This window comes from Aspergillus ibericus (assembly GCF_003184845.1).
Source record: "Aspergillus ibericus CBS 121593 unplaced genomic scaffold BO80scaffold_17, whole genome shotgun sequence".
Lineage (NCBI taxonomy): Eukaryota > Fungi > Ascomycota > Eurotiomycetes > Eurotiales > Aspergillaceae > Aspergillus > Aspergillus ibericus.
Genome location: NW_020292115.1, coordinates 335,202 through 361,802, shown reverse-complemented (window position 1 = coordinate 361,802; position 26,601 = coordinate 335,202). Strand labels below are relative to the sequence as shown.

The 26,601-nt window shown below is 25.6% G+C and overlaps 4 protein-coding genes across 4 annotated transcripts; 2 read left to right on the top strand and 2 right to left on the bottom strand.

Annotated features, from left to right (window-relative positions):
- Window positions 1-2,210: 2,210 nt before the first annotated feature.
- Window positions 2,211-2,887, bottom strand: BO80DRAFT_354334 (uncharacterized protein; the record flags this gene model as incomplete). Its single annotated transcript, XM_025715696.1, has 2 exons — window positions 2,211-2,689; window positions 2,782-2,887. 2 exons carry the CDS (start codon window positions 2,885-2,887, stop codon window positions 2,211-2,213), a joined length of 585 nt encoding a protein of 194 aa, XP_025575822.1.
- Window positions 2,888-3,096: 209 nt separating this feature from the next.
- On the top strand, window positions 3,097-6,514 carry BO80DRAFT_424696 (alanine--tRNA ligase). Its single transcript, XM_025719342.1, has 6 exons — window positions 3,097-3,274; window positions 3,339-3,484; window positions 3,533-3,559; window positions 3,654-3,689; window positions 3,748-6,156; window positions 6,231-6,514. The coding sequence occupies exons 1-6, from the start codon at window positions 3,181-3,183 to the stop codon at window positions 6,402-6,404; spliced, it is 2,886 nt and encodes a 961-aa protein (XP_025575821.1). The 5' UTR covers window positions 3,097-3,180; the 3' UTR covers window positions 6,405-6,514.
- Window positions 6,456-7,505, bottom strand: cyp3 (putative peptidyl-prolyl cis-trans isomerase). The gene is made up of 3 exons (XM_025719341.1): window positions 7,047-7,505; window positions 6,848-6,985; window positions 6,456-6,785 (listed from the first exon to the last, which is right to left on the bottom strand). Exons 1-3 carry the CDS (start codon window positions 7,167-7,169, stop codon window positions 6,594-6,596), a joined length of 453 nt encoding a protein of 150 aa, XP_025575820.1. The 5' UTR covers window positions 7,170-7,505; the 3' UTR covers window positions 6,456-6,593.
- Window positions 7,506-8,340: 835 nt separating this feature from the next.
- Window positions 8,341-9,721, top strand: BO80DRAFT_434417 (E3 ubiquitin-protein ligase RNF103; the record flags this gene model as incomplete). Its single annotated transcript, XM_025720870.1, has 2 exons — window positions 8,341-8,480; window positions 8,548-9,721. 2 exons carry the CDS (start codon window positions 8,341-8,343, stop codon window positions 9,719-9,721), a joined length of 1,314 nt encoding a protein of 437 aa, XP_025575819.1.
- Window positions 9,722-26,601: the final 16,880 nt, after the last annotated feature.

Genomic DNA, 26,601 nt, shown 5'->3' with positions numbered 1-26,601 from the left:
GTTTTTCTATCTATGAAATATGTTAAAAATAGAGTATATATTTTTAAAAGAATTTCAAATCTTAGTTTTTTACTACTCTAGAACTAGTCTCTATAGAGAAATGCTTATAAATAATTAATTAACCCTTAATAATAAATTAAATTTCTTTATTTTTAAACTTATATTAAGAATAAACTTACTAAAATATATATATATATATATATATTTTAAAAACTAGATTTCTACTTTATAATAATCTTTTAACAATCCTAGATAATAGAGATCTATACATTTAATCATTTAATAAAATTTTTTATTAATTTTTATTTATTTATTTAGATTATATAAAAATGTTAAGCCTTATTAAATATCAATATTATTAAAATATTTAAAATTGTGATATATATTACTATATAAATAATTATTTAATTTATAAATAAAAAAATATATATTAAAATCTTTTCTTAAGATTTATATAGTTTTTTCTAATCCTAGATAAATTAAAATAATATTTTTTATAAATTTTTAAATATTCCTAAAAGACCGCCATAGCTTTAATATAATATTTATAATAGTAAATTTGTCACGGGGCATACTGGGTGCGCATTCCAGGTACTTCCCGCTGCACTATTGGCAAAAGGACTAGGATGTAAAGCCAATGGCTTTACACTGCGCACGCTATATAAGGATATTCAGGAACAGGATTCAGGCAGGATTCAGGCAACCACGCGGGTTCAGGCAGGCAGGCAGGCAGGCACCGTGACAAAATTATTTAAGTAAATCATGTGAATTTTATATATAAAATCTATATCTATATAAGATATAATCTAATTTTTTAATAAGTATATCTATAGTCAAAATCTCTAGATATTATTATATTTAATAAAAAATAATTTATTATTAAATTTTAAAATAGAATATATTATATTTTATAAATAAAGTATACAACCTTTTACAGTATACTACTTTTGTATTAATAATTAAATAAAGATTATAAACTAATATATAATCTAATATCTAATTTCTTTTATAAATTAATATTAAAATAACTAGTTAGAATTTTTATTATTAATTATTTTTATTTTTATTATATTATTATATAAATCTACTAGACTACGATCCTTTATGATGAAAATATATAAATTTTATAAGTCATTGAATTAAATATTTTTAAAATATTAGTTATTAATATAATAAATTATAAAAAGTTTTAATCTCTAGTCTAGCGCATAAAATAGATATAAAATTTTATTAAAATAATACATAGAAAGTTTAAAATGTTTAAATTTCTATTATTAGTTATAAATATTACGTAATTAATTTTAATATTATAAAAAGGTTTATATAAATATAAAATATTAGTATTAGGACCAGCCTTTCTAGAAATTATTTAAAAATTAATGTAATTTATTGCTAATTATTAAGGAAATAAGATATATTTTCTATATCTAATTATTCAATAGTATTAAAATTTATTCTATTTTTTATTTTATAAGGTTTTAAGTCTATAAAATACTAGAACTATTACTTAGACAGATCTAGAATATTATATTATTAATTAAAGTTAATAATTATATACAATAAAAAATAAAACAATTTTTAAATAATTATTTATATTTTAAAATATTACAGTACTATATTAAATACTATAATTTAAATAAAAATAATAAAAAATAAAGATTTACCAGTAATTTTAAAAATATATTTTATTATTTATAAGATTTTTATATTTTATATTTTAATCAGCTGGGTCTTTCTAGATAGTTTTTTATATTAATTATAATAATTAAAAATAATAAATTTATATTAGATTATAAAAATCATAATATTTTCTTGATTAAGAATAATCAGGCCTAAAAAAGAAAGCAATGAAATAATAATTATATTATTTATTATATAATAATTATATTATTTATTACATAATATTTATATTATATTATTTATTTTACTACTACTAGTATTATTTTTCTTTAGTGAATACTTATATTTATTTTTTATTATTTATTTTTTTATATTACAAGCTTTAGAGTAGTTAGCACTAATATAACTTTATTTCATATTAAATGGCTATCTCAATAATCATAATATATTATTAATTAAGTCTTAAGAAGATTTATTTTAGACATTAATATTCTTTATGATAGATCTATTATAGGGATTATAAGGATATGTATGATCTCTTACACCTTATTCATGTAAACGAAGAATCATGACGCTGGTGGAACGATGCTTCAGCAATCAACGTCAACTTCCATTGCCTCACTATAACCATCAATAGGGCCTTTAATCGAATCGTTGCTGCTTGTAGTCCCAGTTATGATCACGCTACTATCATAGTTCTCAACAGAAAAAACATCATCACAACCTTGTTGACCCCGTCTAGCGCGATCCCTTGTGGCGATCAGAGCCTTCCGCACATTGTCTCCCTCTTTTGTGATTGACAAGGATGTAGGCTCGGTGTAAAGGACTAACTCATTGCATGGAGTCTTAGCCCTCGTGACGAGTAACCTCGGAATTGCGGTAAGTTGATCAGCGTATCTGTGAAGAAACGTAAAAGTATCGGCATTAGGCTCGGTTTCTTCTAACTCTCTATCCAGATCATGTATGTAAACGGTGTGTTTGGTATCATCCAATAACATCGAATCGGTGGAAGAAGAAGCAGGGGGCTTCTCTTTGGCATTAGTGACATGGCCAGCTGCTGCAGAATGCGCTAAAGAAAACCTTGTGTTAGAAGGTCAAACTTTTAGGTATAGGTGAGAAGAAGATTGGGAGAATACAATGGTATTGTCGTTGAAGACATACAGATATGCAGGCGACCAAACCTTTTAGCCAGAGGTTGATCTCCTTCGGGGTCACTTTCTGCGGGGCGCTTTTTCCCGTGATTGACTTCCTCACCAACATGTGCCATCAGCCACACGAGCAATGCCTTGTTGATGAGAGAAAGAGATAGGCCCAATAGTCCAACTATATGTTAATTAAATTCTTGCACATAATCTGTGCACATTGAAAATTCAGTACAACGGAGTGTGTTACTTGAAAAAAGTTTGCTTAATGCATGTTCATAGGTTCATTAAGGAGGGGGAATTGGCCTTGACTCATCTTTTATCACATTTTAGGTCGCAACCCAGAACATTCTACCACCTTCACACTCCCCCACTTTCAAATACCTTGCTCACAAGAACCATCACAAGATCGTTCAGTATGGCTTCAGATAACCATCATAACTCGGAATGGGATGCCAAACGTGTTCGAGACACTTTTCTTCAATATTTTAAGGAAAATGGCCACACATTTGGTGAGTATCTATGTGATTGAAACATGTCAAATTGTTATAGACTGACGAACATTTAAATTCATAGTTGCATCGTCCCCTGTTGTTCCCCATTCTGACCCTACGCTACTGTTCACCAATGCTGGAATGAACCAGTTCAAGTCGATCTTTCTGGGCACAGTGGATCCTAATTCCGACTTTGCAAACCTGAAGAGTGCAGTCAACTCACAAAAGGTCGGTAGTTCAACTTCCATGTTTGGCTGGTCCTAACATAGTCTATAGTGCATTCGTGCAGGAGGAAAGCACAATGTAAGTATCAGGTGAACAACCGCCAAGGAAAGAACCTGGAATCAAGGGATAAAAAGGAAGAAGCCGGAAGATAGACTGACTCGAGTGATTATAGGATCTTGACGATGTGGGAAAGGATAGTTATCATCATGTGAGAGATTTCTACCCCGTTGCATGGTTGATGTTGTGCTAAGTCAAACACTCGGTAGACCTTCTTTGAAATGCTTGGGAATTGGAGTTTTGGAGATTATTTTAAGGAGGATGCGATTCGCTATTCCTGGGAACTATTAACCAAGATCTATGGCTTAGATCCCCAGCGCCTCTATGTTACCTATTTCGAAGGCAACCCGGAGGGGGGCCTGGAGCCAGATCTAGAGGCAAAGAATCTGTGGAGAGCCGTTGGCGTCCCAGAGGATCATATCCTGCCCGGAAATATGAAAGACAATTTCTGGGAGATGGGTGATCAGGGTCCCTGTGGTCCTTGCAGTGAAATCCATTATGACCGTGTCGGTGGACGTAATGCAGCCCACTTGGTCAACCAAGATGACCCCAATGTTCTGGAAATATGGAACAACGTCTTCATTCAGTACAACCGTGAGTCAGATCGGTCATTGCGACCGTTGCCCAACAAGCATGTGGACACCGGAATGGGGTTCGAAAGGTTGGTGTCGGTCTTACAACACAAGTCGTCGAATTACGATACGGATGTTTTTACCCCCATATTTGAAACCATCCGAGATGTCACCGGAGCAAGGGAATACCGTGGTTTCTTTGGTACCGATGATCCTGATGGTATCGATACTGCCTATCGTGTCATTGCGGACCACGTTAGGACCCTGATGTTTGCAATTTCAGACGGTGCGGTTCCCAATAATGATGGCCGCGGCTATGTCATTCGTCGCGTTCTACGTAGGGGAGCTCGTTACGCCAGGAAGTACTTCGGGGTCGAGATCGGCAACTTCTTTTCCAAAATTGTCCCTACTGTCGTTGATCAACTCGGAGATATGTTTCCGGAGTTGAGAAAGAAGCAGCTCGACGTCATGGAAATACTTGATGAAGAAGAGATGTCGTTTGCTAAGACTTTGGATCGTGGCGAGCGACAGTTTGAACATTATGCTCAGCAGGCCAAGGTCAAGGGAGACGATAAACTCCATGGCGCTGATGTTTGGAGACTCTATGACACCTTCGGTTTCCCAGTCGACCTCACTCGCATAATGGCAGAAGAACGCGGGCTACGGATCGATGACCGTGAGTTTGAGGATGCGCGCTTAAGGGCCAAAGAGGCAAGCAGAGGCCAGAAGAAGACTGCTTCGGAGACGGTCAAGTTGGACGTTCATGACCTAGGCAAACTGGAAACCATGAATGACGTTCCCAAAACTGACGACAGTGCCAAATTTGGGAAGGGCAACATTACCGCTCAGATAAAGGCTATATACCATGGCAAAACGTTCCATTCGTCCACCAACGATGTACCGGACGGCGAGCAATTAGGAATTATTCTTGATCTGACAAATTTTTATGCTGAACAGGGTGGACAAGAGAACGACACAGGTAGGATCGTTATCGATGGACAGGCCGAGCTTGAGGTCGGTGATGTCCAGCTTTATGCTGGGTACGTACTTCATACTGGGTTCATGAAGTACGGTTCTTTCTCTGTGGGTGACAGCGTCATCTGTGAATACGACGAATTACGTCGGTGGCCTATTAGGAACAACCACACAGGGACGCATATTCTTAATTTCGCCCTCAGGTCTGTCCTGGGAGAGAGTGTGGAGCAAAAGGGATCCCTCGTTGCCGCCGAAAAGCTGAGGTTCGATTTCTCTCATAAATCGGCCATTTCGGACAAGGATTTGGCCAGAGTAGAGGAAATCTCAACCGAATATATTCGCCAGAACTGTGCCGTTTACTCCCAGGAACTTCCTCTTGCAACAGCTCGAGAGATTTCGGGAGTCCGAGCTGTTTTTGGAGAGACATACCCTGACCCAGTCCGTGTTGTCTCTGTTGGTGTGGAATTGAGTGAAATATTGCAAAATGTGAAGGATCCTCGCTGGAAGGAGGTTAGTATTGAATTTTGTGGTGGCACTCACGTGCAGAAGACAGGGGACATCAAAGATCTTATCATCTTGGAAGAGGGCGGTATTGCTAAAGGCATTCGAAGAATCATTGCTGTTACCGGAGAAGAAGCTCACGAAGTGCAGCGATTGGCAGCAGAGTTTCAGAAGCGGCTGGATAGTTTGGAAGCGATGCCTATGACCCCAGAGAAAGAAAAAGAAGCAAAACAAATCCAGGGCGAGCTTAACCAGCTTTCAATCTCCGCGGTTCAGAAATCTAACTTCCGTGAACGATTCGCCTGTATCAACAAGGGAATTATCGACGGCCAGAAGGCGCAACAAAAGCTTGAATCAAAAGTTGCCCTTGAGACTATAAGCAACTTTTTCCAAGCCCCGGAGAATCAAGACAGGTCATGTCTTGTTACTAAACTCCCAATCTCTGCGAACTCGAAAGCCATCAGTGAGTCGCTGAATTACGTCAAATCCAAGTTGCCCGAGAAGACAGTATATGTTTTGGCTGCAAGTGCCGAACAGGGTCGTGTTGCCCACGGTTGTTATGTCTCCAAGGTATGTTTTCATCGTTCACTAATCATTCCATTTCTGACAACAATACTAATTTGCTGCCTTCTTCTTTTGCATAGACATCAAGCGAACAAGGTGCCTCGGCTAGCGAATGGGCAGCTGTTGTCTCTAGCGCGGTCGGAGGAAAGGCGGGTGGGAAGGGACCTACCTCGGTAGGCAATGGAGTACATCCTGACAAAATTGACGAAGCCGTCACTCTGGCTTCTGAATACCTTGCTAAATTGAAGCTGTAGGTTGTTGGTCATACTGAGACTGACCCTCCCTTCCTGGGGTTTTGTTCATGCCTCTCAGTGACAGTACGTTTTATATAAAAAATTATATGCCATTTATCCGTACCAGTAAATCATGCCCCATCTTTGCTTTACAGATCTTTCCTATCAGTGGAGTCTCTTCATAACATACCATTCCCAAATCTCCATGCATCACATCTCTCCACATTGAATAATTGAAATGTCTTGGTTGGGCTTATCCCTTATCGTCCTAGTGTTCTCAATCATTCGAACGACGTCCATTCCCTCCAGCACTTTGCCAAAAACGACATGCTTCCCGTTCAAAAATGGAGTTGCGGTGGTTGTTATAAAGAATTGGCAGCCATTCGTGTTCGGACCGGAATTCTAGATGATTTGGTTACACACCGTATAATTGAATGGAACCTTGACAAAAGCCATCAACTTACTGCCATACTAAGCAAGCCAGCCTCGTCATGCTTCAAGAAAAAGTTTTCGTCCGAGAACCTTGGAGTACCATAAATAGTGCAAGATCCTGTCCCATCCCCATTAACAAAATCACCACCTTGAATCATGAAGTCCTTGATCTTTGTAAAGGGTCAGCTTCTTGTGACAAAGCATCCACTGTGTCCAGATGGATATACATACTACTCGATGGAATTTGCTGTTTTTGTAGCCCTGTGGCCGTCCCTGGGCATTCTTACTTTCACCTGTACAAAACTGGCGGAAATTCTCCGCTGTTCGGGGTGTGATATTGGCAAATAATTCCATTTTTATACGACCTAGAGGCTCCCCTGTAATATGGAAAACTCAGCTACTATCTTTTCGCGGTTTGCAATGACTTGAAATGACCCCGATTCCCAAAGGGCCAACAATCGCGCCATGGTCGTGGTTCGACATTGTGGAAGAAACTCCTTGGTGTCAATGGTAGATGTAATTGATCACCCGGTCGTACATTGTAACAAGAAATAGATGGAAAGAAATGGACATCTGCCTGACACACATACCTCCTAATGCTATATCAAAGAAGACCACAGGGTTGACATCTCCTGGTGAGCTTGAAGCTGCGCTGTCCATTTTGTTCAGGTATGCTTCCTTGTGTGCTCGTTGCCAGAATGGTGCCTGTTTTGCTTGCTCTTCCTTGACTCAGTAGCTACTTAAGTGAAATCCGATGGGCATAACAAAGTTTCCCGGAATTGGCATTTTTTGTCCTGTATCGAGTAATTGCCTTCCCCTGTCTTATAAACTCGCTTACATTTATTACGTACCGACCGGTAGAGAGGATTGTCCCCACTCCGCTATCTAGTATACTGTGCGACTACGCAGGTGTATGCTATAGATACTGTGGAATAACTGTCTACCTGCATGATGGTATACACATATCACACGATATTATATACGTCAATGCGAGAGATAGAATGCCTCCTCAGTTAGTGTTGCATAGATATCGCCATAAGTCCAACACTTATCTGATGGCTATAATGTGCTGCACCATGTTCCGTAATGGATCGCCAGCCCCGTGACTCGGACATCCCAGCCTTAGGTGTCTCTGTTTGCCAACTCCGTGAAGTATTCGTCTTCACTACCCCCTCCCCATGTTGAAACTGATGATTCAACAGCATCAGCTTACGTACCATACACAAGGGTTTTGAAGCCCTCGCTATACTTGCTCTTGCTCTTAGTGATGATATGTCCGGGCCGTCCCTTTACGTGTGTCTGGAGTTGGAGCCTTCATCTAGATGAACTGAATTGCTATCGTCGACCGAACTCGCAGAGGCAACACATTCTTTAGGAGTGTGCTTGTTTCATTTTCAAGTTGATACACTGCACTCAGTCCTTTGCCATCGCCATCTGTTCCTAACTTCCCATCGGCTTTCCTTTGCTGATTTATTCATCGAAGTGGACGCTGTCCACCCTTCCGTTGTCGCATTCTTCCGTCGACATGTCCCCAACAACCACGGGCTCTCCTTCCACTGCCACTAGCACAGATCATAATGGAAGTGACAGCAACTCCAGTCCTACTAGCTCGCCACTCCTTTTCTTCGTCGCCCTTGGATTTGGTGTTGTCTTCACCAATCTATGGTATGTTCAAGTCGGTATCACTAGGTCGCCACATTGTATTTATGTGCATCTGACTCTTACACTTCAGGATCATTGTGGGGGTAAAATATTGTTTTCGGTATAATCAACGAAATCGCCAATTACGCGGTCAAGAAACAGGCGAACCCATAGATCTTGTGGCCATGCCTAGGACACACCGAAGACGCAGGGAAAAGAAGCTGATGAGCATGGATGACGTTAACGAGAGATTTCCACTCATCAAGTATAAAGCATGGAGGTCCTCGCGTGAAAACGAAGGCCTCTCCACCGCAGGCGGGATCTCGGCGCTGAATAGCAGGCCACAAAGTATGAAAGATGACTACGCGCTGTCTGCCTCTCTTGGTGCACCTTCATCAATGACAGCGTTGCCACTCAAAGGCCATCGGCGGGTTGACTCCACCACGTCGCAGGTTTCTGCACCGCTTGAACACCTGGAGACAACACTTCCGCAATCAGAAGAGAAGAGCCTGGGTCACTCCGAACCCGATCCCGGAGTCTCTGGAGTGGCCGACGACATGAATCAGGCAGCCACGGACCAGCCCCGTAATCACGTGCTGAATCATTCTATCGTAGAGGAAAATGGTGACCATGAACACCATATACGCACTGCAGTCCCCGCAGATCTTCTCACAAACCCTGGCGATACTTGCGCTATTTGCCTCGACACAATTGAGGACGAAGATGATATACGAGGACTTACTTGTGGGCACGCTTTTCATGCCTCCTGTGTTGATCCATGGTTGACAAGCCGGCGAGCTTGTTGTCCTCTATGCAAGGCAGACTACTACGTCCCGAAACCTCGTGTGGAAACTTCTGAGATGGTTCCTAGCTCAGAAAGTCCTGGTCGACGTGGCATCGCACGGGTGACAGCTCCAAGCCCACCACAAGCTGTCTTCATAGGCGGGAGAGTGAATCTTTTACGGTCTGAATCGGTCTTTTCGGAGCGGCGTGTGCAGCGATGGCCTCTAACCAACAGAGTATGGTTCTCTCGGTTGCGCCTTTGGAGGGCATCTAACTCCAACCACCAGCCCACCTCTACCGTGGCTGATACGTCGTCTGCACAGACTGATGGAAGGGCTCGGAGACTAGGGCTGTTCTCCGTCGGCCACTTCAATCTGAACCTGGGATTTCGTGAAAACCGTGCCCCAAGAAGAAATGGGAATAGCTCACTTGCGAACGATAACCGAACGCTGGGACAGCTTGAAGCCGGCCCCCCTACGTGAATTTCTTTCCCTTTACTTGTTTGAGACAGCTGACTTGTTCTTTCAAGTCTATGTCTATTATATCTCCCGACATCTGGCATGCGGGCAGGGGTAGCTTCGTCATTGTCCTTGGGCAGCGTGCAAGACACGCCACTTTGTGTATAATACCTTGATTCTTTCGACATTCTAGGCACTCGGCTTTATCGCCCGCTGAGAGCACATGCGTTCGTTGTTCTTTCACCGTAATTGATTGGGACTTCTGGAGTTTTGATGCGGGTTATGGCGTTCGTGGCAGTTAATTGGATCTAGGTCAGCCATCAAGGTGGTAGCGAAACGGTGAATATTATTGGCTTTTAGCAGGGAATGCATATGTTTATTTCCGTCCGTAGCGCGCTAGCGCTGAGAAACACTAGATTGGGTCCTGGTGTGATGAACGAAGAACAGGTCTATAATTGAGATAGAAAAAAAGTTGAAATATTGTATTCATATATTAAATCATAATAGATCTAAAAAATATATATATAGATAATAATAGTGCTATATACATATGTCTATAAATTAGACCATAAGTATTCAATAGATTTCTTAAGATAAATTCTAATAATTATAAAATAATTTTAGTTACATAAAAAGTGATGGACCAGTACAGTATGATAAGATATCTATTAGGTTGAGACCTTTAGCTTACTGATATTAATTTATCTAGAGGCCTGATATCACGGGACTATTAACTATCTAGTTAATGTGATAGAATAACCTAGCAGTGAGGCTTCAGCCCCTCACATGACTCACCTCCCGTGAATGGGATTCATAAGAAATACGTACTCAAAGTAAATGGTTTAGAATTCTAGTCTTTTACTAGATAGCCTAGTTAGTAATAACTAGAGCCTAATATAATTAACTCTAAAAATATATTCAAAATAGATTATAATATAACTCTAAACTAATATAATTAAAATTTAATTTTTAAAGAGATTATATCTATAACTAATAATTAGCTAGCTAGGTGTTCACGTGATTAAGTAGTAACTAAATTGATTAAAAACTAGTTTATAAATCTATTTATAGTTAGTGATTAGGAGTAATTACTTAATAAAAATAGAAATTATACAAGATTTTAATTTATTATATAATTTATCTTCTGTGATAGGATCTACTTGTCAGGGTAGAAGGCCTGTCGACTAGGTAAGGAACTGGCCACTAAACGTGTAGGATTCCACTGGTAACGACAATGTAGCCTATATCCACAAGATCGAGACTGATCCTTGCAGGATCAGTAGTTTAATACTGAGGAGCGTTGCCTTATAGAAGATGGGTAGATTGTGATAGGATCTACTTGTTAGGGTAGAAGGCCTATTGACTAGGTAAGGAACTGGCCACTAAATATATAGAATTCCACTGGTAACAACAATGTAGCCTATATCCATGTAAAGAGACTAATTTTTAGAGGATTAGTAGTCTAATACTAATAAATATTATCTTATAGTAGGTGAGAAGATCCTGAACCGCCACTGATAATCTTATAATTACTATAACTATTTTAGTATGTCACCCGAAAGCCCCGGATCACACTAACTAGGCTACTATAAAATTAAGATATTAGTCAGACTAGTATTAATAAGATAAAATCTTTATCTAAATTATTTTATTATAATTATCTTCTTTTTTACTGAGCCGAGCCTCCTAGCTTAAAAAGCTATGTATAAATAGTTTTAAAGTAAGAACATAGTATAAAACAGAAGATATATTTTAGAATAACTATTAATACATCCTTGTAGAATAGAAGGAATATAAAATATTATAATATATTTATATTTATTATTATAATTATTATAGTTAAAATTAGTAAATAATTTTACTTTAATATAGTAGTAACCTATTATAATACTAATATTAATATTATTATTCTTTTTTTTTCTTCTCTACACTACTCTTATTTTTTATGATAATTTTATTTATTTACTATTGTAGTTCTTTTAACAGTTAGTATTTATATTATATTTTTATATCTTTTTATTACTGTCTATTTAAAGATTTTATTATAATATTTTATATCTGTAGAACTGTGAAATAATATATTACTTATAATTTAATAATTAAGCTTAAGTACCTGTTCTGCATATATTATTTTTAGTTTAATTTAAAAGAGTATAAAGCCGCCGCTAACATTTTATTTACTATTTATTATATTTTTAATAGTAAGGCCTCGATCCTTTACTAACGCTATTATAAGAAGAATAAGAAATATAATTTTATAAATACTTTATATATTAATATATTATCTATTTACTAATATAACTAAATATTAATAGAAATACTAGGTAATATTTGCAATCTAATAGATATTTTCTAATAATTTAATAAATTACTAAAGATTGAAGATTAGAATAATAAATTATGTATATATTTATATACTAGTAGTTTCAATCTTATAAAGGCTTTTAAAAATGTGGAGAATATTTATATTATAAGTCTTTATCTTAAAGACTTAAAGAAGAATATAAGTTAATAAATAGCTATTTTCTAGAATAATTCATTAATTAAATATTAAATAGATATTTATGGATACTAGTAATATTTAGCTATCTAGTATAATACTATAGCTTGCTAATTTTTCTATTTTAATATTAATATAATATATGTAGAGCTCTACCAGCATAATAAATAAATTTTTTTATATTTATTATTAGGAAATACAGGCTTTATTATATAAGTTATAGTAATAACTATTCTATTTTAAAAAATTATGGATATAATTTATAAATACTTTTCTAATATTTCAACATTCTCTAATAGTAATTCAGAGAATAAAAAAAATAAAGAAAAGATAGTAATAATCTAAGAAACTTAAATTATTTATAATAGTTTTTCTATATATATCTTTGTTATTTAATAAATTTATTAATACTTGATATTTATTAATACTTTAGTATTAATTCAGAGATATTACTAACTAGATATATATAAATACTTTCTATTATCTTATATAGAATAATATAATATATTTTTTAGTGTATTTAACCTATAATTAAAAAAATTAAAAAAAAATTATATAATTTAATATATCTATAATATATATATCTAGTATAGAGATTATTTAGTAATAACTTTCCATAATTTTATTAACTTTAATAATCTTTAATATTTTTTTTAATAATTCTTAATATATCCTTATACATTAGCTATATTTTTATTAGAAATCTATTAGTTATATTCACTAAGCTATTCTTTCTATTTAATTAAATAGTAGTTTTAGCTATTATATTATTAATAATTTTTAATTTCTTTAATTTCTTATTCTTCCTCATTATCTAGCTTTAATATTAGTAATATCTTTTTATAATTTATACTAACATTCCACGGCTCTAATAATAAGATATAAAATATATTATAGATTTATTTATATTTATTAAATAAATATAGATAATACGCTTGTGATCCAATCTATTTTAAAATCTAAAAAATTTTATAAATTTTAAAACTAGTTTTCTCAATTTTTTGAACCGTAGGTTCTAAATCGATAATTTAATTAAATCTTTTTCTTTAAAGTAAAATAGCTTTCTATATTTATTATAATATTTCTTTTACTTTTCCGTGGTTATTTACTATATTTTTTAAAGTTATTCTCTTATTTATTTAAGCTTTTTAATTCTATTCTATATAGCTAGAACCTTTTACTATCAAGAATCATCCTTGATTCTAATATAAAAGTCTAGTAAGTAGCTATAAAAAACTTTATTAAATAATTATTTAATAATTATATTATCTGTATTATTACAAGCAAATTAAATAATTAATAATATTATAATCTAATTTATAAAAAACTAAATAAAATAATATCTTAAATAATATTTTAAGGTTTAGTTTATTCTTTCTATTTGGCCATCAGTTTGTGGATGAAACGCAATAAAAAATCTTAAAATTATATAACTATTATAACTTAAATTTAACTAAAATTTATTAGTAAATATTAAACTTTAATTAAATATAATCTTATTAGAGGGTCCGAATACTAGTTCAATTTATTAATAGAAGAGTTCAGCTAGATTTAGAACTATTATAATTAATAAAATAATAAAAAAAAATAGTATTTCAAGAATTAGTTAATAATAATAAGGATAGAGTCAACAGTTTATTTATATTAAATAATTAAAGATAATCCTATAATAAAATCTATTAACAATTCTATAAAGAGACAGGAAGAAATTAGTAGTAATTTAAGATTACTATATAATTAATATTTTAGAGCTATATTATTTTGATATATTAAGTAAGTTTAAATATATTTAATTATATTCTTATATAGTCCACTCCAGTGAAATTTTCTGTGTAATAATACTTCTATTTAAATTTTTTTAAAGTGTCCCGCTAACGGATCATTATAATATAAATAAATAAATATTTAATGTAATATTTTAAAAGATAGAATATAAAAATAATTTTTAAAATAGATATAGTTAGTAGTCTTAATAATTCAATACTTTTAATCTAATTATTTTTATTAAATAGTAAGCTTTCACTATTAAGTCTCTAGATCTTTATTTTATGAATACAAGATTATTTTTTAAAATTTGAAATTATATTTATCTAAGTATAGAATTTTTATAATACACACACGTATTACTATAAATTAAAAAATAAATTTTTTTTTAAGATAAATTCTTCTAAGTAGCCTAGTTAGCTATTTCTATACTAGCTTAACTATTAGGATTCTTTAAATTTAATACTATATAAATATTAAATCTAAAGTAATCTTATACATTTCAAAATTTAAATTAAAATTTTATATTTATTAAATTTTTAATTATTAGGGATGATATATCCACAAAACATTCTTAAATTAAGATTAAAAGTTTTTTTTAAAAAGTAGATTTTATCTGGGACCCAGCAGGCACTCTAGAAAATCTATCTATTAAATTTAATTTTTTTATTCTATATTTAATAATAAAATTAAAAAAAATTAAATTTATAAATTATTAGACTTACTTTTTATTAACTCTAGTCTAACGCATGAATAATTATAAGTTTAAATAATTAGATAGAACCTTAATTATTTGAGAAATATCCTTAAAATATTATTACTATTATTTAAAGAAATAAATAATAATAAATAATTTTTAATTTAAAGTATTATAATTTAGTTTAATACTAGAGAATTTATAAGATTAAAAAGTAACTAGATAGAATATATTCTTATTATTAGATTAGGATAGGATTCTATTTATCCCTTTCTTAGATATATCTATTTCTAAATATTAGAGTTTTATAGAATTAAAATATATTAATAAAAATATTTACTAAAAAGTAACAATCAGATAGTGAAAAACTATTTATTTATATAGATTTAATTAGATTTTTCTTAGTTTTCATCTATTAATTACTCTATGGAGTAAAAAGATAAAAAGTAATATAATATAAAAATAATTTTAGATAAATTATCAATAAAAGTTATAAAATCTTAAAAAAACTTGGGTATCATAATAATTTTTAAATAATAATTATAAAATAATATTATTTACTCAGCGAGAATTTATAGATATATTATTAGTATTAATAATATATTCTAAGAATTTAACTTGTGATTAGTAAAATAAGTATTTTAATAATTTTATATAAAGTTTAATTTTTCAAAGTCTTTCTAGTACTTAATGAATATATTTTATGTGGGATTTCCTATCTAATAAAAAAATAAAAATATTATCTAGATATATTATATAAAAGTTATTAAGAAGTCCACGGAATATAGTATATATATAATTTTAAAAAATTATTAGAGTATTAGTTAATCTAAATAATATAATTATATATTTAAAATAATTATATTAAATATGAAATGTAATCTTCCATTTATCTTCTTCTTTAATATAAATTTAATAGTAGATATCCTTAATATTAATCTTTGAGAAGTATTTACTACTTAAAACTCTATCAAGAATCTCTAAAATAAGAGATAAAAAATAATAATTCTTAATAGAAATCTTATTAAAACTTCTATAATCTACATAGAGACATAAACTACTATCTTTTTTTAATATAAAGAGGATGGGAGCTCCCGTAGGACTTTTAAAAAATTATATTTAATTTAATTTTAGATTTTTTTTAATATATTTTTATAAGGCTTTAAGTTCAGCTTCTAAAAGAGGGTATATAGGATTATATAGAAATATTTTATTAGATTTAAAATTAATAGCGTGGTCTGTAGGGCCATAAGAAAATAATTATTAAAAAAAATTTATAAAAAAAATATCACGGAACTAATAGAGTTCGATTAATAATAATTCTAGATTTAATAGTAAATTATAAGATTTTTTTTTAAATAGCTAGATATTTTTAAAAATTTTAATAATAATATATACTTTTACTAAATTTTAAATTATTTTAGTAAATTTAGTAGCAGAAAAAAAAAATAGTATATTAAATTATTATAAATAATTCTATACTAATAAAATAATATATAAATCTTAAAATATAGTTATAAATAGCAGAACAGTACTACTATTTAACTAAAAATCTTTATTAATCTCTATATAATATTGTTTAAAAATTTAAATACTTTCTTATAAATTAGTAATAGTAATAGAGACCTTCCATATACTATAAATAGAAATATTAAATTAATTAATTACTTTAATCCTAGATACAGTAACTGGAGTATATTAGAATTTATAAATTTTAATAAATTAATAATTAATAATATTTATTTTAATATAATTATTTAGGTCCGTAAAGGTTTCAAGATTATTTTAAATATAAATAGAAACATAAAAATAATAAATAATTCCTATTATAAATAAAAAAATTAAAATTATAAAATTTATTTTAATTTTTTTACTTTTTCCTCTGGCTCTGATGAGAACTAATAAACTTTAATAAATTAGATTTTTTTATTTTTAATAGAATAATAATTTGTAAAGTACTGAGTATTATTATATATAAAATATTATAATTATTTATTAGTCTTTCTGATAGAGTTTTTTTTATAATTCAAGATATTATCTATAATAGATTTATTATTATAATAAATTGAAATCTATTTATGTGGTCTATAATTATTAGATTAGTTATTATTATATTTATATTTTTCTCTATTATTTTATAGTTTGTAGTAATGGGTAGTAGTAAATATTATTTTTTTTTATTTTTTAAATAAGTATAGAATGTATTTTTAAATATAATAATTTAGATCTAGTAGTAGCTTAATAAAATATAATAAAATTTTTTTTTTTTTAGTCTAATAAGAAAAATATTACTCTAGAGTATTAAAATAGGCATGAAACTTTTTTAGATTTTAATTATATTACTAGTAAGCTCGTTCAAGTTAAATTATAATATCTAATTAAAAAATAATAATATTTTAAATTAAAATAAGAATCCAGTCTTTAAATCGGAGCTATAATTTCTTAAATAATTATTTCTTTTCTAGATTTTTATTATTAGTAAAATAATACTATTTCTACTTGTATACTAGGTCTATATAATTAATAATAATAAAAATCTTACGTTCTTTAATAGAATATTTTTTAAAAATCTCTTAAAATATATATTCCAGATTAATAATCTATTCCTAATATTTCTGTAAGTTGAAATTTAATATAAAATAAAAAATATCTTTAAACTTGATTTTTTCTTTTTTTTTATTAGATTTAGTAGAAGATTAAGAATATTTAAATAATATTTCACTAGAAGAATAATCTCTCTAGAAATAGGCTATTCTTTATTATAAATTATTAGCTTACTCTAACTAATAAATATAATTTTCTAATTATTAGATTTCTTCAATGGTAGAAATGGTATTTAATAATAGTTCTAAATTAGTTTAATTACTAACCAATTTTATTTTTTTACGATTCTTAAAAAGTGGCATTTTCCTTAGGTAATTAAGAAAGAAAGATCAGAATATAATAAGATCTACTTATTAAGATAGAAGGCTTGTTAACTAGGTAAAAAACTAGTTACTAAATATATAGAATTCTATTAGTAACAACAATGTAGTCTATATCCATGTAAAGAGACTAATCCTTAGAGAATTAATAGTCTAATACTGATAAACATTATTTTATAGTAAGTAAGAAGATCTTGAACCACTACTAATAACCTTATAACTACTATAGCTATCCTAGTACGTCACCTGAAAGCCCCGGGTCACACTGACTGGGCTACTACAGGACCAGGACATTAGTCAGGCTGGTACTGATAAGATAAAACCTCTATCCGAACCATTCTATCACATAGATCCCGAGTCGTCACTGATGACCTCATGACTCCCATGACCATCCCAGCACGTCACCCTAAGGATCCGGATCACACTGGCTAGACTACTACAGGACCAGAACCTCGGTCGGGCCGGTGCCGATAAGATAAGACCTCCATCCGGACCGTTCTATCACAATAATAGTAGTTTATTATAATATTAATACTAATATTATTATTTTTTTTCCTCTATGTTTCTCTTATTTTTTATAATAGTTTTTATTATTTAACACTATAATTCTTTTAGTTATTATTAATTATAATATATTTCTAAGTTTTTTTATTATTATTTAGCTAAAGAAGTGATTATGATTATAATACTTTATATCTATTAAATTTTTAAATATTAAATTATTTATGATATAGCTATTATGCTAGTATATTTTTTTATATATATTATTTTTATTTAGATTTAAAAAAATATAATATTATTACTAGTATTCTATTTACTATTTAGTATATTTTTAATAATGAAATATTGATTCTTTATTAATATATTATTTATTTATTAATACGACTAGATATTTAGTGGAATGCTAGAAAATATATATAATTTTATAAAGATTTTCTAATAAATTAATAAAATACTTAATATCAAGGATTTAAATAATAAGTTATATATTTATTTATATATAAATAATTTTAATTTTATTAAAACTTTTAAAAATATTAAAATTATTTATATTATAGTTCTTTGTCTGAAAAACTCCAAGAAAAATATAAATTAATAAATAATTATTTTTTAGGATAATTTGTTAATAAAACACTAGACTAATATTTATAATTATTAATAATATTTAATTATTTAATATCATATTATAATTTACTAGTTTTCTTATTCTAGTATAAATGTATTATATTAAAGCTTTATTAATATAATAAATAGATATTTCTTTATTTATTACTAGGGAATGCGGGCTATATAATTTAAATTATAGTATTAATTATTTTTTTATAATATAATAAAAATGATTTATAAATATTTCTCTAATATTCTAGTAATTTTTAAAAATAATTTTAATAATAATTTTAAAAATAAAAAAAATATGATAATAGCCCCAAAGACTTAGATTTTTTATAATAATTTCCCTATTTATATTCCTGTGATTTGATGAGTATTTAAATATTTAATTTTTTTTAAAATTTATAGACATAACTTTAGGTATTTAAATATAGATTATTAAATAATAAGTTTTATATTTTTTATACAATTTAGACTAGATCTCTTATAAATAATTATAATATTAATAAGAAAATGATAAGATGATTTTATAGATTTAGTATTTATATTAATAAGTTAAATATATAATATTTTTAAGATTATATTATTTTAATAGTATTCTATTATCTGTTTTAATCCTTTTTATTTTTCTAATAATTATAAATAACTTGGGATGTATTATCTATATTTTTTTAAATATTTATTAATTATATTTATTAAGCTATTCTTTCTATTTGATTAAATAGTAATCTTATCTATTATATTATTAGTAATTTTTAATTTTTTTAATTTTTTATTCTTCTTTATTATTTAGCTCTAATATTAGTAGTATTTAAAATTTATACTAATATTCCACGGTTCTAGTAATAAGATATAAAATATATTATAAATTTATCTATATTTTTTAAATAAGTAAAAACAATATATTTATAATCTAACTTATTTTAAAATTAAAAAAAATTATAAATTTCAGAGCTAGCTTTCTTGATTTTTTGAATTATAGATTCTAAGTTAATAACTTAACTAATCTTTTTTTTAAAGTAGAATAGCTTTTTGCGCTTATTATAATATTTTTTTATTTTTTTATAATTATTTATTAAATTTTTTAAAGTTATTCTTTTGTTTGCCTAAGTTTTTTAATTTTATTCTATATAATTAAAATCTTTTACTATTAAGAATTAATCTTAATTCTGATATAAAAATCTAGTAAATAATTATATAAAATTTTATTAAATAGTTATTTAATAATTATATTAAGTAGTTAGTAATATTATAGTTTAATTTATATAAAATTTAATAAAATAATATTCTAAATAATATTCTAAGATTTAGTTTATTCTTTCTATTTAGCTATTAGTTTATGGATAAAATATAATAAAAAATTTTAAGACTATATAATTATTATAGGATAGATTTGATTAAAATTTACTAGTAAATATTAAACTTTAATTAGATATAATTCTATTAAAAAATCCGAAAACTAAATTAACTTATTAATAAAATAGTTTAACAAGATTTAAAGCTATTATAATTAATAGAATAATAAAAAAATAGTATTTTAAGAATTAATTAATAATTATAAGAATAGAGTCAATAGTTTATTTATATTAAATAATTAAAAATAATCTTATAATAAAATCTATTATTAATTTTATAAAAAGATAGGATAGAATTAGTAAGAATTCAAGACTATTATATAATTAATACTTTAGAACTGTATTATTTAATATATTATATAAAGTTAAATATATTTAATTATATTTTTATATAGTCTGTTCTAATTGAATTTTTTATATAATAAAACTTTTATTTAAGTTTTTCCAAAGTATCTTGCTAATAAATTATTATTGTATAAATAAATAAATATTTATTATAATATTTTAAAAAATAAAATATAAAAATAATTTTTAAAATAAATATAATTAGTAGCCTTGATAGTCCAGTACTTTTAATCTAATTATTATTATTAAATAATAGTTTTTTATTATTAAGTTTCTAGATCTTTATTTTATAAATATAAGATTATTTTTTAAAAATTAAAATTATATATATTTAAGTATAGAACTTCTGCAGTATATATATATATTATTATAAATTAAAAAATAAATCTTTTTTAAGATAAATTCTTTTAAGTAATTTAGTTAGCTGTCTCTATATTAGCTTAATTATTAGAGTTTTTTTAAGTTTAATACTATGTAGATAATAAATCTAAGATAATCTTATATAATTTAAAATTTAAATTAATATTTTATATTTATTAAATTTTTAATTATTAGAGATAATACATATATGAAATAATTTTAAATCAGGATTAAAAGTTCTTTTTAAAAAATTAATTTTATTTAAGATTTAGTAAATATTCTAAAGAGTCTATCTACTAGATTTAACTTTTCTATTTTATATTTAATAATAAAATCAAGAGAAATTAGATTTATAAATTATTAAATTTATTTTTTATTAATTCTAGTCTAGCACATAAAAGATTATAAATTATTTAAATAATTAGATAGAATTTTGATTATTTAGAGAATCTTCTTAAAATATTATTACTATTATTTAAAGAAATAAATAATAATAAATAATTTTTAATTTAAAATATTATAATTTAATTTAATACTAAAGAATCTACAAGATTAAAAGATAACTAGATGGAATATATTCTTACAATTAAATTAAAATAAGATTTTATTTATTTTCTTTTAAATATATCAGTTTCTAAATATCAGGACTTTATAAAATTAAAATATATTAATAAAAATATTTACTAAAAAGTAGTAATTAAATAATAAAAAGCTATTTATTTATATAGGTTTAGTTAGAGTTTCCCAGATTTTTATTTATTAATTATTTTATAAAATAAAGAGGTAAGAAGTAATATAATATAAAAATAATCTTAGATAAATTATTAATAAAAATAATAAAACTTTAAAAAGACCTAGATATCATAATAACTTTTAAATAATAGTTATAAAATAATATTATTTATTTAGTAAGGATCTATGGATATATTATTAATATTAATAATATATTTTAAAAATTTGACTTAGGATTAGTAAAATAAGTACTTTAATAATTTTATATAAAACTTAATCTTTCAGAGTCTTTCTAATATTTAATAAATATATTTTATATAGGATTCCCTATTTAGTGAAAAGATAAGAATATTATCTAAATATACTATATAAAAGTTATTAAAAAGTCTATAAAGTATAATATATATATAATTTTAAAAAGTTACTAAAGTATTACTTAATCTAAAAAATATGACTGTATACTTAAAATAGTTATATTAAATATAAAATATTATTTTTTATTTATTTTTTTCTTAATATGAATTTAATAATAAGTATTCTTAATATTAATTTTTAAAAAATATTTACTACTTGTAACTCTATCAAGGATTTCTAAAATAAAAAATAAAAAATAATAATTCTTAATAAAGATTTTATTAAAACTTTTATAATTTATATAGAGATATTAAACTACTATTTTTTTTAATATAAAAAAAATAAAAGCCCCCGTAGGGCTCTTAAAAAGTTATATTTAATTTAATTATAAGTTTTTTTAATATATTTTTATAAGACTTTAAGTTTAGCTTCTAAGAAAAAAATATATAAGATTATATAAGAATATTTTATTAGATTTAAAGTTAATAGTATAGTCTGTATGGCCATAAAAAAGTAATTATTAAAAAAATTATAAAGAAAATATCCTAGAATTACTAGAATTTAATTAATATTATTTTTAGATTTAATGGTAGTTCATAAGATTCTTTCTTAAATAATTAAATATCTTTAGAAAATTTAATAATAGTATATATTTTTACTAAGTTTTAAATTATTTTAATAAATTTAGTAATAAAAAAAATTAATAGTATATTAAACCACTATAAGTAATTCTATATTAATAAAATAATATATAGATTTTAAAATATAATTATTAATAATAAAACAGTACTACCATCTAATTAAGAATCTTTATTAATATTTATATAATTTTATTTAAAAGTTCGAGTACTTCCTCGTAAATTAGTAATAGTAATAAGTACTCTCTATATACTATAAATAAAAGTATTAAGTTAATTAACTATCTTAATCTTAGATATAGTGATTAAGATAAATTAAAGTTTATAAATCTTAATAAATTAATAATTAATAATATTTATTTTAATATAACTATCTAAATTTATAAAAGTTTTAAGATTATTTTAGATTCTAATAGAAATATAAAAATAATAAATAAGTTCTTTAATAGATAATAAAATTAAAATTATAGGATTTATTTTAATTTTTCTATTTTTTTTCTAATTTTAATAGAAATTAGTAGATCTTAGCAGATTAAATCTTTTTATTTTTAGTAGGATGATAATTTATAAATTATTAGATACTATTATATATAAAATATTATAATTATTTATTATTTTTTTTAATAAGGTTTTTTTGTAATTCAGAATATTATTTTTAATTAAATTATTATTATAATAATTTAAAACCCGCTTATATAGTTAATATTTATTAGATTTATTCTTATATTACTTATATTTTCCTCTATTATTCTATAATTTATAATAGTAAATAGTAATAGACACTATTTCTTTTATTTCTCAAATATATATAGGATATATTTTTAAATATAATAATTTAAATCTAGTAATAACTTAGTAAAGTATAATAAATTTTTTTTATTTAATAAAGAAAATATTACTCTAAAGTATTAAGATAGATAGAAAACTTTTTCAGATCTTAGCTATACTACTAATAAATTCATTTAAATTAAATTATGATATCTAACTAGAAAGTAATAATAAATTAAATTAAAATATATATCTAATTTTTAAAATAATTATCTCTCTTCTAGACTCTTATTATTAATGAAATAATATTATCTCTACTTATATATTAGATTTATATAGCTAATAGTAGTAAAGATCTTATATTTTTTAATACAATATTCTGTAGAAGTCCTCTAGAATATATATTCTAAATTAGTAATTTATTTTTAATATTTTTAAAGATTAAATTTTAATATAAAGTAAGAAATATCTTTAAATTTAATTTCTTTTTTTTCTTTATTAGATTCAGGGAAGGATTAATAATATTTAAATAAGATTTTACTAGAAGAATAATCTCTTTAAAAATAGACTATTTTTTATTATAAATTATTAGTTTGTTCTAACCAATAGATATAATTTTTTAATTATTAAATTTTTTCAATAGTAGAAACAGTATTTAATAATGATTTTGAATTAGTTTAATCATTAACTATTTCTATTTCTTTATAAATTTTAGGTAACATTTTCCTTAGATAATTGAAAAAAAGAATCAGAATATAATAGGATCTACTTATTAAGATAGAAAGTCTATTAACTAGATAAAAAACTAATTAATAAATATATAAGATTCTACTAGTAATAATAAAGATAGCCTATATCTATAAGATAAATTAATCTTTGAAAGATCAGATGGTGCGACTCTATCCTTTTATTATATAAAAACTAATAAGCTATTATAGTATATAAATTGATAATCTTATAACTATAATCTCTCTAGCATGGCCTATTACAGGGCTAAGTCGTCAGTCGGGCTGATGCTGATAAGATAAGGCCTTAATCCAGACCGTTCTATCATAGTAGTAAGATTTAATAATATTTTTTTTTCTAATTTAAAAACTTATATTGTAATAGTATTCTCCTTTTTTTAAATTAAGTTTTTATAAAGTAAAGATTAAGATTTATATAAATAGTAATAATAAAATTGTTTCTTAATTTAATAAATATTTTTTAAATATTCCATGAATTTATTAGTAAAATTAATATATTCTATTTATTTAATAAAATATATTAATTAGGGGCGGCCTCATCCCTAATAATCTTAAAAAAATCTAATATATTTTTAATCTTTTATTTTTTTAAGTCTGTTAATCTCAATGTAAGAAAAGGAAAACTAGTATTAATTTAATAATAAATTATTATTAATAAAGATAAGTAAATTTATATTAAATATTGAATAGATTTTCATATTTAGCGGGAGTTTTAAATGGTATATATAAAAATTAATAATGTTTTAATTAGATATAAATCTAAAATATTCTAATTAAGTTTTTTACTAGATTATAGGATTTTAATGAATCGGATATCTAGCTAGATTTTTCAAATTTTATAAAATCTTTAATTAGAATAGTATTTTATATTAACTTATTTTATATATTTAGTTTTGATTGTAGCTATCTTAGCTCTTATAAATTTTATAATAATATATATTTTTATAATAAATTACTTTATATCTTTAGTAATAAGTTAATTAAAGATAAATATAGATTTAAATCCTATCTATAAATAGAGGATATAATTGGTAAAGAATAATATAGTCTTAATAATATTAAAATATATAATATTTAAAATAAAATTAGTTAGAAAAAACTAGATGCTCTAGTTATCTTATAAATAATTTATATAAATATAAAAATATTATTTTAATATAGTATTTATCTGTTCCATCTAGCTATTAATCTTAAAATAATAAATAATTAATAATATCTAGATATTAGATTAAATATTTCTAGAATTTAGCTATAAATTAGAAACTTTAATTAGAAATTATAAAATAAGAAAAACCATATAATTTTTATATATATTATATATATATTATAATTACTCTAATAGCGTTAGTAGTAAAATTATAAAATATTAAATAATTTATTTTAATAAATTTATTAATAATTATAAATATAATATCATACTCTTAGCTCTTAGGTAGATATATAATAAAATTTATAAATATATTGTATGAAATATATTTAAAGATTAATAAAAATTAGAGAATATTTTATTTAATTTTTTAAGATAAAACAATATAATAATAAATATAATAATCTTTTATTTATTATCCAATATAGTAATAGAGATTAAATTAATAATATTTTTAAATTAGAAATATATATATATAGAACCTTCTGGAGTATTTTAAAAATAATTTATTATATATTAATTAAGTTAATTTAATTTCTAATTTATTATAGTTAGAGATCCAAAAATAATGTTTATTAAATAATAAAATTTCTTTTATAAAAAACTAGGAAGGTGCTTAAGTAATAATTTTAATTAATTATTAATATTTTTAATATATTTTATATTTATTTATCTTTTTTATATATATTTTATAAAATATTTTAGATTTCTAGTAGTAGTAATAAGTCTTATTTATTTTTAAAAATAATATTATTCTAAGATTAGATTATTAGGGTTAGAATATTCCTAAAAAAATCTTTTTTAGACTTTTCTTATATAGATAATTATTTAGAGTCTAAGAATGTTCTATATTTATTAAATCTAGGATTTTCTTTAACTATTCTAGGTTCGGGGATCTCCTTAATTTAAATAAATAAGATCTAGATTCTATTATTTTAGTATAGTCTAGCTTTAGTATAATAGTTATTTATATTTCTTTCTTAAAAGATTTTTTAATTTTCTAATTAAAATATTAGACTTAGTTCTATAGCATCCAGAATAATATATAATTTTAAAATTAAAATAAAATAAAATTTTTAATTAATAAATATTAATACTAATTTAAAATTTAATTAATATAAAATATTCTAGATTATAGTAATCAATAATAATCTAGATTAAAAATAAAAATTTTTCAAGTTTAAAATATTATTTTTTAAAATAATAAATAATTATGAGTAGCTCCTTATCATAGATTTTATAATTATATTTAATTAGAAAGTATTTCTTAGAAAAAAAGTTATAAAATATAATATATTTTTACTATACTAAGATAAAACTTTAATAGAAATATAATCTAAAATATTAATCTTTAATATTATTTTTTAGATTTAATTGAATAGCTAAAGTACCAGAACTTTTATAAAAACTTTTTTTAAATAATTTAAGATATTCTAATATATAAAAGTCTAGATAAAGAAAACA